The sequence below is a fragment of the Neurospora hispaniola genome, assembly GCF_033458365.1.
Source record: "Neurospora hispaniola strain FGSC 10403 chromosome Unknown B0T23scaffold_6, whole genome shotgun sequence".
Lineage (NCBI taxonomy): Eukaryota > Fungi > Ascomycota > Sordariomycetes > Sordariales > Sordariaceae > Neurospora > Neurospora hispaniola.
In genome coordinates, this window is record NW_026944411.1 from 2,393,709 (window position 1) to 2,407,166 (window position 13,458).

The following is a 13,458-nucleotide window of genomic DNA, read 5'->3' on the forward strand; positions in this document are numbered from 1 at the left end:
GCGTGACGTAATTTGGGGGATTTCTGTAGCTAAAGGTTAGCGTCCCCTGCACTGCAGATGCACGCAATTCCGGGGGTGGGCCTCTCCTGAGGTGACAGCTGGTGGGGCCACTGGCGGGGCGCTAAGGCTTCATCTTTGCTACAAGATAATTGCTGCGGCTGAGCAGATCTGCGGGCTAAACGAGCCTTTTGTTTGTAGGCGCAACATCAATTCTCGATACAGTACTCCATCTTGTAGAACCTGGACCTCTCCAATGTATTTTCACATGTTCTTGTAACTGATGATGGTTCATGATGTACATATTCAGATAATCCACAACGTACAAAGTATTCCCTTCAAAGCCGCAGCTCAGAGTTGATGCTTTTTTGGTGGTGACCCATGTCGACCTTGGGCCACCCGACCACGTGAGTTGGCGATGTGGAGACTGGACGCGCTTTTCGATTGCGACGACACGACTGAACTTCAACAACTTCCTTCAACCAGTTCTCTTGTCCAGCCTCATCATCCTCGAAGGAGGCTTCGCGACCTGCGATAGATCTGGCTCAGCCTCAAAAGGAAGCGATATTCTCTTTAAAGAAAAACAGGAAGAAGGGCTTTATGTAATTGCTTTCTGGCGGCTTCTGCGACCCCGTCCCCGAACTCGTACAACAACACCAAAATTATTGCTACGATATGTCCGCGCCGATCCTCAATATTGCTACCTGGTCACCTGATTTGCTGGCCTCCAAGCAGAAAATACCGCGCCGAATTCTTCGAGTTCGCTGTGACCAGCAAGAATTACTCGACCGCGAAGATGCATGGGACTCGGATGGTTTTGCCAATGTGCCAGCAGAAATCCTGCAAGAGGTGAAGACGCAGTACATCCGCAGTATCGCATCTACATACGCACGCAAAACACCCTCCCCGCCGCTGCCACGGTCTACCGAGTTCATCAGACAAGATGGGGACCAGGACGAACCATCAACACCGAAACCAACTGGCACGGGCTCAGAAGAAGGAACACCCATCCCTTGGTCGCCATCTCCGGAGCATCACATCCGACCTGTTAACGATGGCGAAGCAAAGGATACGTCACCAAAATTACAACCACCGCCAGAAAACAACTCGACCCCTCCTCAACAGGCCATAGTAACTCCAGACCTTCCCAGTCGAGCGCTACCGGAACGACCTTCGTCTCAGAAACGCCCCGAGCACCGTCCATCGTCCCCACCAGTGTTCAAGGTCAAGGCTCGCGTTCCCTTTGCGCCAGAGTTCCTTCCCAGCAGTAGCGTTGCGTCCGAGGGCGGATTAGAATTCCAAGTCCCCAAGGCTGTCACCGACGTTCTCCCTCCGGTCAACAAAGGAGCCTTGCCTGTTCATCCCGAGCACACTCCTCCATCCGCACAGATCATCCCTGCTAGCTATCTTGGTCACACCACTCCGTCCAGGCCACCGCCGGAAAAGCGTCGCCGGCTCACGAAATCAATCACCACTATATACAGCGATTACAGGTCGACTGCTGAGCCTGAACGTTCCTCGGCTGCCTTCACACGGGCTGAAACAGAAGGCCCTTCCATTACCAGGTTGGTCGAGCATATCGCCGACTCCCCGCATCAGCCTGAGGAACGGTCAGCCGATGGTAGTAGTCATTTACTGAAGACAACGGAACAGTCGGCTCAACATCTGGCAAGCTCTGACGAGAAGATCCCGCCGAATGGGCCGCCATCCCAAGTTCCCTACACTGCCTACAAAGTAGCATATCCAGATTACAAGGCAAGTCTCAGTGATTTTGTAAGGGCAGTTCTATGTGTCCATGATCTTCGAAAGCAAAGTGCCATCATGGAGTTTCTCTACGACGACTTTGTCCGCTACTATAGCGACGATTACCTGCAGTACATACGCGAGGCCGAGGGCAAAGTCCCAGTCCGGGCTGCCATAGAGTTGTACAATGACCAGGTTTCAAGACCTCACTACCAAAAGGGAGTCCTGACCAAAGAAAACATTAATGATGTTCTCGACAAGTACCCTAAGATGGTACGGTCGGTTAACAAAACATTTGACTTTACCACGCCTGCCATAGAGGAAAACGGAGATTCGAGCAAACCACAGGTGCCTGTTCCATTGCCCTCAACGACGAGCCATCTACCAAAGCCGCGGTTGGTTGCAAAGTCAATCACGCAAGCTCTGGTCGGATCCCCCGCAACCGAACTTGCTTCGGACCCCATTCATCCTCCATCACCGACAAAGAGATTGCGGCCGGTTATCCAGACCATAGATCGTTCGGTTCCGCGCCGACTTTCCAACCGCCCTCTAGAACTTGAGTCTCCTCTTGTAGATGAGCCAATACCGGGTTCAGACGCTGCGCCTATTGAGATAGGCTCGGCGTCTTCGTCCTCATCGCTATCTCCTTCGCCTCCTCCCTCGCCGCCTTCTGTACTTCCACAAACACCTACTCATTCACAAGGAGGCCCTAGTTCCCGAACCACAAAAGTCATTCAACTACAAAAACAGCCCGGTGTCAACCAATCTCCACGAGAGGCATCAGCGGCCTTTGAGAGGCCACAACTGGATACTAGCCCAGCACCACCTCCGCCATCATCGTCCAAGATCACCACGCAACAGGCTTCTATCAGTCCACCCCCTCTTCGTCGATTTGCGAAATTCGACTTTGGCTCCTCGGGCCATCCCATTACCCATCAACCACCACGCCAAGGGGAAGACATCCATCCTCAGTCCCAAATCATACCAGGCACTCCTGCTCCCTCCGCACCAGCACCACACTTCACCGCCGCACCAAGCCCTTCCCGCCCCGGGCCTCTGATCACCCAAATCCCCGCCAACACCAACCTCCCCCTCCTCAGCCAACTCAGCAACGCAGATAGCATCCCCGACCCCTCTGCCCCATCTGTCCCCTCAGGTCTAGTCCCCTCCTCCACAACCAGCTCAAGGCTTCTGTCCAGCGCGGCCACCACCGATGCAAACAACAATAACAACAACAACAACAACAACGTACTTCCTCCTCCCTCCCGCCGCTCTACTACCATGACTACAACCAATCTTAACCCCCTCTCAACCCAAATCAGCAACGCAGATAGCATCCCCGATCCCAGCTTGCCACCGCGTCTCCAGCGTCAGCGGAAATTCAGCTTAACTTCTTCGAACCTCTCCCGACTTGCGCATATTACCAGCAGCAGCAAGAGGTTTTTGCAGAAGAAGCAAGCGGTGGGAGCGGGGGCACCGTCAAGTTCGCGATCGGGTTCGGGGTCGGCGTCGACATCAGTCGTCATGTCTAGTATTGGGGTCAGTTCGGGGGGGATTGTGAAAGATAAGGGCAAAGGGAAAAAGGTGAAAGGGAAAGGGAAGGATACGGGTCTAGGTGGTAGAGACTTGAGGTCAGAATACTTTGTCAACTTTGTGAGGGAGAAGAAGTTGAGGGAGGCGGCGGAGAAGGCGGAGAAGGCAGCTGCTAGCTCGAGTCATCCGGTGCCGGGGAGTAGTAATGGGAAGCAAGCAGCAGGTTAAGGGGTGTTTATGACGAGAAGGATTCGTTTTGTTGTTTTGTCGGATTACGGTATGCATATATGGATTGTTTGTTGGACACTGATGTATGCTAGCAGCAGGACAAGGTACACCTTCTGGATGTCTCAAACAAGAGTTACCCTTCTAATCTCAAACTCTTTCAAGAGATCCAGACATCCATCACCGGTATGCCCCATATCCGAAATCTCACAGCAATGGGAAAACGTATACGACGAAGCCTGTCCGACTGTCCATGGACCAATTCTTTCAGAACAAGTCCAGCATACGCTGGCGAGGTAGGTTTGCCAATGTTAAACTCATGCTGTCCCTCGTCATCCTCTTCCACTTCCTCCTCCTCCTCTTCTTCTTCTTCTTCTTCCTCCACTTGCTCCGCCAACAAAAGAAGCCATATGCCGGTTCTGCCATCCCCATCATTCTCGACTCCCTCGTCTTCTTTTTCGGGAGCAGCATCTAGTGTCACCATCACTTCTTGTCCCTGTCCTCCCACCGGGACATTTATCTCACCCGATTGAGATACAGAGCGAGAGCCTAGCGATGATGGGCTGCTCCACCTGACCCGCGCCGTCACTTCTCTCATTGCCCCTTCAATGTCAAGACACCCAGAAACAACAGAGTCAAACTCCCCGCCAGCATAAGCCGGGGTGACCGCGGCTTGAAGAATCTTCACGCTGGGCGCTGGCCCGAGAACCTGGATCTTCTGCTCATCGGCGGCGGGGTACATAAACGCGGCATCGTCGATGGACGCCCAAGACCAGGAGGGGCCTCGATCATCTGTTGGCCGTTTTTTGGAGGTTTTTGGAGGATGATTCGGAGTCGAGGTTATTCTCATTTGCATTCGTAATATTACAACTCGTCTACGGCATCGCAAACTAGCAAAGCGCCAGCGGAAGGTCCTCCCTCCACACTCCGGCCAGATATTCCTTGCCCGATTCTCGATGATATACCTGGGCGATGGCGGACAGGGCGCGTAGTTTGTCGGAGGCAAAGGAGAGATGACGGGAGGAGTATTCCATTACGATGTCGGACCATGACCGGGGGGACGACGAGAGCGCAAAGAAAGGTTCGGGATCGAGCAGCAGATCTGGCTGATGATGGTTCAAGGCTAGGGCTCTCTCTTCACCGAGACGATCCATACCTATCATCGAGTAAGGTTGCTTTGTGCAGAACTAAACGGGCACTGACAGATCAGTGAAGCATCAGCCTCTGAACCGGAAGTTATACCGGGCTTTCACTTATCGGCCGAAAAATGGTTGCGGGGACATTGAACAGAGATGTTGGGCCTGAGCCAAATCAAGAAAGAGCCAACGTAAGGTAGAGATGCAGATCCAGGCTTCCAGCCGCACAGGCAAGGACACCCATGAGTTCCTCTATCCATTGGTTATCGTTGAAACAGATGGATGGTCGGGATTGATGAAGAAGAAGAATGGCCAACACGTGGATAAGGAACTCAGCTTAAGAACCTCATAATATGATCCAGTCATGCAGGCTCTAGTATCAACCAGGACGATAAGCCATCACACTGAGACGAGGTGAACTAATGGTAGAAAGAATGATTGATTTGAATTCATAGCTTGAATCGGGCCATCAACATTGTTGTCATTATGTGTCTAGATGGCTGACTTGGAGGAAATCGTAACGAGGAAGATGGGATGGGACGGCTGTCGTCTCATTCGTTTTCCCCTGATCCCATCTGCCACCCCAAAAGTGATGCTTAGTAAACTTTGCGTTGATTCGCGGTAGACGGGAAACTAAGAAACCAGGCCAGAGACTAGGAGATAGGAACAGAGAGGTTTCAAAGAAGAAGCAAATGGCTTCAGTTGCCAGGCAGGCCAAGTTTACAAATCACTACCTCCGACATGCGTTGTAGTTATCGGACAATAACCACAATCAATGTTTCGTAGTCAATGCATCTTTTCTATAGGGGGGGTAAGCGCTGTAATATAGTGTCCTCGGTTTTGGAGCTGGGTCGGGTCCGAATTTCGAAATTTCTCTCAGTCTTAACGTCCTACCTTCCCCCAATAGGTATCCAACGTCCCCTTTATCGACGGAAAGAACTAGCCCTTTCCTCCAGAAATAACCACTTAGCTCAGTAGGTAGCTAAGCAGTTGATAAAGTAGTTCTTTGTTGCTCATTCTTGCTCGTAACCTTTGTTCGATTCCTATTCGTAACCAACTTTTTGTAATACGATTCTGACTTCCAGCTAGGCCTTCACTTTAGTAGTCTTCAAAGGCTAGCAAAAACATCCTCAAAGACCACTATGTAAGGTATAGAAGGTTATACCCTATAATTTTGACTTCTAGGGGCTTGCTAGACAACGCTTGTTGCGACTCAGGGTTTCCCGCTTCGGTACGGCTGTTTGAATTGCAACCTACCTACCCACAAGCGTTAGCCTCGATTAAGTAGTCATCGAAAGAATTTCGCCCTTTTCAAAATTCAACAACAATCACGAAAGAAGACATGTAAAAGGCAAGTAGAGCATGCGAAATCCCTGGTTTATATTCACAGTCATTACCACACCGTACAACTCCGGTGAGTGCCTACCTAGTCAAACATCCGTCGCCTCATATTCGCCATCCCTTACTCCCATCCTCAGCAGCAACTCTCATCATCCTCGGGTGTTACTACTTCCCTACCTACCCACCGCCCAGGCACAACAAGCCCGCGATCATATGATAGTACCATTCCAGTTGAACGCGGGGCCGTCTCCTTGAACCCGTTCTTCTCATACAACCTCCTGCCCGGCCCATCCGCAAAAAGCGTAATATAAGGGTACTCACCCTCCTTCTCATCACAAGGCGCGTTGCGAGCAATGTAAGCAAGTAATTCCTTGAGGACCACATCTCCTAGCCCCTTACGCTGATGCTCTGGGAGGGTAGCCATGTCGGCGATGTGGAAGTACCATCCTCCATCGCCGATGATTCGTCCCATTGCTACGGGCTTGTTGTCGTCGTGCGTGATGTAGCATCCGTACCAGGAATTGGACGGGACAGGCGCTGCTTGGGCGACGGATCGAGGGGTTAGCCCCGAGGCGGACCGGAGATGCCTGTAGGAGGAAACGGGAGGATAGCCCGCGTGGAGCACGTAGCCCTTTGGAAGGGTAGGTGTTGTTGTGGGCGACATTGTATGGTGGCTATCTTGGGTGGGGATGAGAAGTTCATTCAGTCTTAGGCGTCAGTTGTGTGTGGATTGGCACCGAGGAGGATAATAATTGAAGCTCTGTCGGCATAGAAACATGAGAGAAGAATAGGAAAATGAAAGGTAAGGGAGGGTTTTTATTTATCTGTTGGCGGTCCTCTCACCAAGTTCGAGGAGAGGAGACCCACACTTTTGTGGGGCGGGTCCGCTGAAGGTTGTCGACGGAGGTCATGTGATAGAGACTAGTTCTAAGGTTTAAGGTGTGAGGATGGACGTACGATGGTGGCCACGGAGAGATTGGAATGATATGTGATCAGTTTTCTATTCAGTTCAAGTCAAATATTCACTGGAGATATCGGTTGTGACTATTTCCTGCGGAATTACTTGTTCTCTAACCACCCATCCATCGCCAATGCTATCGCGCAATCTGATGGCTACCAAAAAGTGAAGAGGCGCTGTTCCCCCTATTCGCCTGCCTAGTATGAACCAACGGTAAAGAACCCCTTTGAGCAAGGAAAAGCAGATCAATCTTTGTTCCTTATGAGAAGCGAAATGTGAGCAAGGCCACCCATCACCAGTAACAGACATGAACGAACAAGAAATATGAAATGCTGATATGATAATGATATTTTGTCTTTCCCAACTTTGACTGATTCGCTCTGCTTTCTGCTGCGTTTCTTCTTTATACGTACGTAAAAAGGTGCTTCAGCTAGTTTATCTCCAACTCTAGTAGAAACGAAGAAGCAGATGACGGCGGCCCAAGAAGAAAGGAAAATGCAGTTTGATGTGTTGCGACAATAGGACGAACAATGTGATAGAAAAAGCAACTCCCCGCTCGCGCTCATTTAGCTACTGCCAAGCCACCCTTCCTTTTTTGTTATATACGGTGTTGTAGTGGCAATTTGTTTCGATCTCCCTTCCTTTTCTCCCCTTCAAGCATTGATGCTTTGTCTTCCGACTCAACCCAATTCCACTCGATCAGAACGACTTCTTAAGATGATTAATCATTCGATGGCGAAGTGGGAGAACTGAGGATTCCTGTTAGCAAAGCTGTCTACCCCAAGCAACAGACTGATCCACAACTTACTATTGATCCCCGTTGCCCCCCGAGTTATTACGTCCCGGCGTCCGCGGCGAGTACTGCGGCGACGTCGGCGAGTAACCCGTTGGGCTAGTAGGGGACAGCTGCTGACCAGGCGACCGCTGGAACGACGGGCTCGTGGGCGAGTAAGCGTCCGGCGAGGTTGGCGACCAGGTAGGCGACGCCGGAGAGTAGCTTGGCGAGGTAGCCTGGAAAGCGGGCGAGGCCGGGCTGTAGCTCGGACTCGTGGGGGAGTATGAGGGTGACGTCGGAGAGAATTGTTGGGCGGGGGAGGTGGGCGAGTACCTGGCGGCAGCTGGCGATGCCGGCGAGTAACTCGGGGAGGTAGGGCTGTAGCTCGGGCTGGTCGGGCTTCCAGGGCGCAGCATCGGCGAAGTTGGCGAGAACGACGGCGACGAGGGACTGAATTGTGGGCTGGAAGCGAAACGACCAGAAGAGTCGAGGAGAGGTGAGCTGGGCGAGTAGCCAGCCGCGGGCGACGATGGCGAGTACCCGCCATAGCTGAATGGTGACGTGGGTGTGAAGGGGCTGGTGGCACGAGGGCTGGTAGCCGAAGAGTAGGAAGTGCCAGAACCGTATCCGCCAACGCCACCGTAGTCGGTGCCAAAGCCGTTGTTCGTCGGGCTGTCCGATCCAGCGCCCTGGATAGGAGAGAAGTTGCCCATAGTAGGCGAATAACTTCCAAGGAACCCACTGTCGGCCATCGGAGAGCCTGTATCATAAGGCGTAGCCGCGCCATCTAGCTGACTGCCCTTCACGGTCATGCCCGGCATGAGACCCATGCGAGAGTTGTCAGAGATGACGGTCTCCAACATCTTGGGATCGAGGAAAACGTCAAAGGCGCCGGTACCCATGGGAGCCATCTGGCCTAACATAACGTTCTCGGAAATACCACGACAGTCATCAAGTTCACCGACGGCGGCAGCTTCCAGGAGAATTTCGACAGTCTCCTCGAAAGAGCAACGCATGAGCGCACCAGTATCAGCGCGGTTGATACCGTGACGTGTGACGGCGGCGATACTGCCCCTGTATGTCATCACATCGCAAAGAAGTGCCAAGTGACGATGGTTGACGTACGAACCGTCGAAAGCCAACACAGCCGTCAACTCGTGCATCAGAGCAGCGCGAGCTCCCTCGATACCGAAGACATCGACAACCTGCCACAAGTCGTTGGTAGTGGTGCGCTTGGTATCAACACCCTCGACAGTCAAGACCTCACGAAGAGAGGTACCTTGTGTATCAAGGTACCACTCTTGGCACTCATCGTCCACCTTGGAGTGCTTCATGGAACCATCCTTGGCCTCGATCAGCTTAACACCCTTGTTCAAGAAGGCACGCTCAATGCCCTCGACACCACGAAGTGTGCAGCCGTCCAGGAGATGCTTCTCAAGACGCTTGAGCATCACATCATCCTCGATGATCTTGTTACCATCTTCATCCTTGTCATCGTCCGCCTTAATAACACGGATACGGATGACCATCTCTTCAGCGTTGTTGTCGGAGAAGACAACCGCAACATCCTTCTTGTAAACCTCCTTGATGCGGTGAGCAACGTCCTCAACGCGGAGACCCTTGTCGAGCATCTTCTGACGATCGAGAGTGATTCTCAGAAGCCAACGGGACTGGTTCTCAATCGGATCTGGCTCGTCGCCGCTCTGATCGGGAATGAGGAAGTAGGACTCGACCAAATCGTAATCCTCGGGGATGTTGGTCGATGTGATATCGGGATCATAGTAGATTTCAGTGACAGCCGTAACGGAGCGAAGACTCGTGTGCTCGACAGCACTGCGCATCTTCTTGGCCTCCTCCTGGGTCGCTGCCTTGGAGTCGAGATAGACCATCATGGAAGGAGTCTTGATGTTCGAAGCAACGTTAAGAATTTCCTTTAAACGCGGCACACCAAGGGTGACGTTCTTGGAGGACACACCGGCGAAATGGAAAGTGTTGAGTGTCATCTGGGTGGCGGGTTCACCGATAGACTGGGCAGCCAACACACCGACCATTTCACCCGGAGAAACCATCGACCTCGACCAACGGTTCTCGAGCTCGCCGAGAATGTGGTTGAAGGCCAACTTGTTGATCCTATCTTGGACAGCAAGACGCTTGAACGCCAAGCGAGACCGAAGCTGGGCCTTGAACAGGATCGTGGCGTTGTAGTCTGCCTCCTTGGAAATAGGATCGTCTCCTCTGACAACGATCATGCGATCAAGCATGGCCTTAACTGCAGGAATGACATCCTTGGGGGTAAGGTCACTGCGAGCGGTCTCATCCACCTTGAACAGCTTCTTGGCAGTATCAATGATACGAATGATGTTAAGAGGGAGCTGCATCTTCGTGTCATTGTTGCCTTTCGTGCGCTGGATCTCACGAAGCATGTGGCGATCGACCGAAAGCTGTTCGTATTCCTGGTCAAGAAGCTCCTGAACAGTGGGATCACTGGCAAGCTCCTTTCCGTATTCCAGCGCTTCAAGCTCGCTCGAGGACACCTCCTCGTCCATGACATCGAGACGATAACGCTTGTCGAAAGCCTTGTTGGATATCGTGAAGTGGTCGACAGGCTGGTTCTCGATGGCAATACCGTCGAGACCATCTTCACCGTAGACGAACTGGATGATATCACCCAGTGAGTTGCGAACAGTACCATCGTACTGCGCAGCCGAATCTTCAAGGGCCTTGACCAAACGACGCTGAATGTAACCAGTTTCGGCTGTCTTGACAGCGGTATCGATCAAACCTTCTCTACCAGCCATGGCGTGGAAGAAAAACTCTGAAGGAGTAAGACCACGAAGGTACGAGTTCTCGACGAAACCACGGGCTTCGGGCGAGTAATCATCCTTTGTGAAATGTGGCAGTGTGCGGTACTTGAAGCCGAAAGGAATACGCTTGCCTTCGACAATCTGCTGACCGACCAAGGCAGTCATCTGAGAGATGTTGATGGAGGAACCCTTGGAACCAGACAGAGCCATGGTTACGGCGTTGTTGATATCCTTCAAACTGCTCTCAGTGGTAGTACCGGCCTTGTCACGGGCCGTGTTAAGAGCCTTGGAGACCTTGTTTTCGAAGGTCTCACGGATGTTCATACCGGGCAATGGCTCAAGCTGATTGTTGGTGGCCATATCTGTGAGCTGCTTGACTTCTGCCTTGGCATCGTCAATGTGCGTCTGGACCTTGGCGATGGTCGCAGCGTCGGGAATGGTGTCACCAATACCAATGCTATGGCCATTGTGAAGGAGCCAGTAGTTGACGACTCTCTGGCAGCCGTTGAGGAAATCCATAGCACCGCTAGGACCCAGCTCGTTGTAGCAGAGATGGACGATACCGCCACTAGCGGCACCCACAATCTTCTTCGTCATCAAGCCGAAAATCACCTCACCTTGTTGGATCAAAATGCCCTTGTCCTTAAGAGGGCACTCACCATCATCCTCGTCGATGTTCTTGAGGTTTATGATCTTGGGAACAACCATGCTAATGATCTGCTTACCAGTCCAGCGAGGACGAGGCTTGAGGATTGCAGGGACAGGAATGATGCCGTCCCACTCGGGGACCCAGAGCATAATGTTCATGACCTCCTCCTTGGTAAGGAAGACGTCACGACGACAAAGCTTGTAAGCACCAGCCAAAGTATCCTGCACGATACCCATGAGCGGACCGTTACGCTGCGGCGAGACGATGTTGAGAGGAACCATGCAAAGCTCCTTGACTTCAGCACGAGTTTCTTCGGTTTGAGGAACGTGAAGGTTCATTTCATCACCGTCGAAATCGGCGTTGTAAGGAGATGTGACGGAAAGGTTAAGTCTGAAGGTCGAGTAGGGCATGACCTTGACACGATGACCCATCATGGATTCCTTGTGCAAAGAGGGCTGACGGTTGAAGATGATGTAATCACCGTCGATGAGATGGCGCTCAACCTTCCAGCCATATTCCAGCTGTAGCGGACCTGTCCGCCTCTGATGGCGTAGATCAACACGGCTGCCATCTGAGCGAATAACATACTTGGCACCCGGATGCTCGTTAGGGCCGTTCTGGACGTATTGGGTGAGTTTGCCAATATTGTAGGGCGTCACAGTCTCGGGATATGTAAGTGTGCGCGCGATGCTACGGGGCACACCGACTTCATCCAGCGAGATGTTGGCATCACCTGTGATGACTGTACGGGCAGAGAAGTCGACACGCTTGCCCATCAAGTTACCACGCAGACGACCCTCCTTGCCCTTCAGACGGGCGCGAATGGCCTTGACAGGACGACCGCTCTTTTGCAGAGCTTGTGGTTGACCAGCAATATCGTTGTCCATGTAGGTAGCAACGTGGTACTGGAGGAGGTTCTCGAAATCGTTGATAATGTGAGCCGGAGAACCCTCCTGGATAGCCTGGCGAACGTTGCCGTTTGCTCGAATGATATCGCCGAGCTTGTAGGTCAAATCATCTTCGTTCCGCATACCGGTGCCGGTACCGTCCATGGAAATACTGGGGCGGACTGGAGGGGGCGGAACAGGCAGAACAGTGATGATCATCCATTCAGGCCGAGCTTGAGAGATGTTGATGCCGATGTCGATCATGTCAGACTCGGTCATGTTGTGCAAAATGTTGAGTGCCATCTCGGGGGTGATGATCTTCTTCTCCTTGCTCTTGACGCCCTCCTCGTCCTTGGTATCAAACTGGGCATAGAGGGTGAGGGCCTGCTGGCGGACGGTGGGGTGATCGTTGCCGCAGCCGCCGTGGCCGGGGAGCTCGCCCTTGGCGTCGGCAAGAGGGTTGAATTCGTCATCGTCGCTCTTCTTGACTACCTCGTTTTCACATCTCCTCTTTTTCTTGCACACAGCCCATACTCGGTTGAAGCGGACCTTGGGATCGCGGATCCTCATGGCGGCCGCGAACTCTTTGTCATTCTACAGAAGAGAGGTTAGCGTCCGCAAATCAAGACTACCCTGAAGGATAGGTTGCACGAACTCTGTCAGCAAGAACCTTGCTGCAGTTGTGGCAGACAATCTCCAACATCTTCTTCACCCGCTTGATGAAACCCGGATGGTAGACGGGTCGGGCCAGCTCGATGTGACCGAAATGGCCGGGGCACTCGGACATGTTTTCGCCGCACGTCTTGCACTTGAACTGACGATCTACGGAGCCCAGGAGAGGGTCGTTGAGACCGCCGTCGCGGGGTTTTGTCCTGGTCTCGTCCATGGTCTCTGGGTAGACGATGTGGGCCACACTCATGCCCTTGATCTCCTCGGGCGACAGCAGACCAAACTGGATTTCCTTGATGGTCCGCAAGGGCGCACTCGAGTGCGCAAAGTATAGGTTCGCCATCTTGGAAAACGGTTCGACGCTCTACAGTCCTTGGGGGGAAAAATTCGGTTCTCGTTGTCCAAAAGATGAAGGGTTTGTCAAATGACGGTGAGACGAGCGACCGTCAATCACACAGTTGTCGTGGCTGTCTCGGGCGCCGCGCGCAAACCCGGGGGCGAAAGCGAATAGGACGGACAAAAAAAAGGATATTAGTATTCTCTAAAAGACGGAAAGCGAGACCTCGATGCACACAGTCGGCTCGAGGTGGCGTGATGGTGTTTGGTGATGGAATCCAAAGTCCCTTGGTTGTCCTCCACTGCGTTGTCCAGGCCAACGGGCCCCCGAAAGGAGCTAACTAGTCCGCCGAGCACGCTGTCGGCCCCGCCAGTATCGCGTGCGATGGAAAAAGAAAAGGGACC

General features: G+C 52.6%; 4 protein-coding genes across 4 annotated transcripts; 1 reads left to right on the forward strand and 3 right to left on the reverse strand.

Annotated features, from left to right (window-relative positions):
- Positions 1-479: 479 nt before the first annotated feature.
- On the forward strand, positions 480-3,579 carry B0T23DRAFT_198530 (uncharacterized protein). The gene has a single exon (XM_062833340.1). The coding sequence runs from the start codon at positions 673-675 to the stop codon at positions 3,499-3,501; it is 2,829 nt and encodes a 942-aa protein (XP_062691011.1). The 5' UTR covers positions 480-672; the 3' UTR covers positions 3,502-3,579.
- B0T23DRAFT_198529 (uncharacterized protein) lies at positions 3,580-4,450 on the reverse strand. The gene has a single exon (XM_062833339.1). The coding sequence runs from the start codon at positions 4,352-4,354 to the stop codon at positions 3,659-3,661; it is 696 nt and encodes a 231-aa protein (XP_062691012.1). The 5' UTR covers positions 4,355-4,450; the 3' UTR covers positions 3,580-3,658.
- A 1,510-nt stretch (positions 4,451-5,960) lies between these two features.
- On the reverse strand, positions 5,961-6,946 carry B0T23DRAFT_385164 (uncharacterized protein). Its single transcript, XM_062837517.1, has one exon. The coding sequence runs from the start codon at positions 6,637-6,639 to the stop codon at positions 6,109-6,111; it is 531 nt and encodes a 176-aa protein (XP_062691013.1). The 5' UTR covers positions 6,640-6,946; the 3' UTR covers positions 5,961-6,108.
- Positions 6,947-7,619: 673 nt separating this feature from the next.
- Positions 7,620-13,192, reverse strand: B0T23DRAFT_198537 (DNA-directed RNA polymerase II subunit RPB1). Its single transcript, XM_062833341.1, has 2 exons — positions 12,704-13,192; positions 7,620-12,642 (listed from the first exon to the last, which is right to left on the reverse strand). Exons 1-2 carry the CDS (start codon positions 13,058-13,060, stop codon positions 7,741-7,743), a joined length of 5,259 nt encoding a protein of 1,752 aa, XP_062691014.1. The 5' UTR covers positions 13,061-13,192; the 3' UTR covers positions 7,620-7,740.
- Between the last annotated feature and the right edge of the window lie 266 nt (positions 13,193-13,458).

What these genes read in the sequence shown, in the direction of transcription:
- B0T23DRAFT_385164 (XM_062837517.1), bottom strand. Translation starts at nt 6,639, where the DNA reads ATGTCGCCCACAACAACACCTACCCTTCCAAAGGGCTACGTGCTCCAC.
- B0T23DRAFT_198537 (XM_062833341.1), bottom strand. Translation starts at nt 13,060, where the DNA reads ATGGCGAACCTATACTTTGCGCACTCGAGTGCGCCCTTGCGGACCATC. An exon ending in GCAAGGTTCTTGCTGACAGA is followed by an intron (nt 12,643 to 12,703) that starts GTTCGTGCAACC and finishes TCTCTTCTGTAG; the next exon opens with AATGACAAAGAGTTCGCGGC.
- B0T23DRAFT_198529 (XM_062833339.1), bottom strand. Translation starts at nt 4,354, where the DNA reads ATGCAAATGAGAATAACCTCGACTCCGAATCATCCTCCAAAAACCTCC.
- B0T23DRAFT_198530 (XM_062833340.1), top strand. Translation starts at nt 673, where the DNA reads ATGTCCGCGCCGATCCTCAATATTGCTACCTGGTCACCTGATTTGCTG.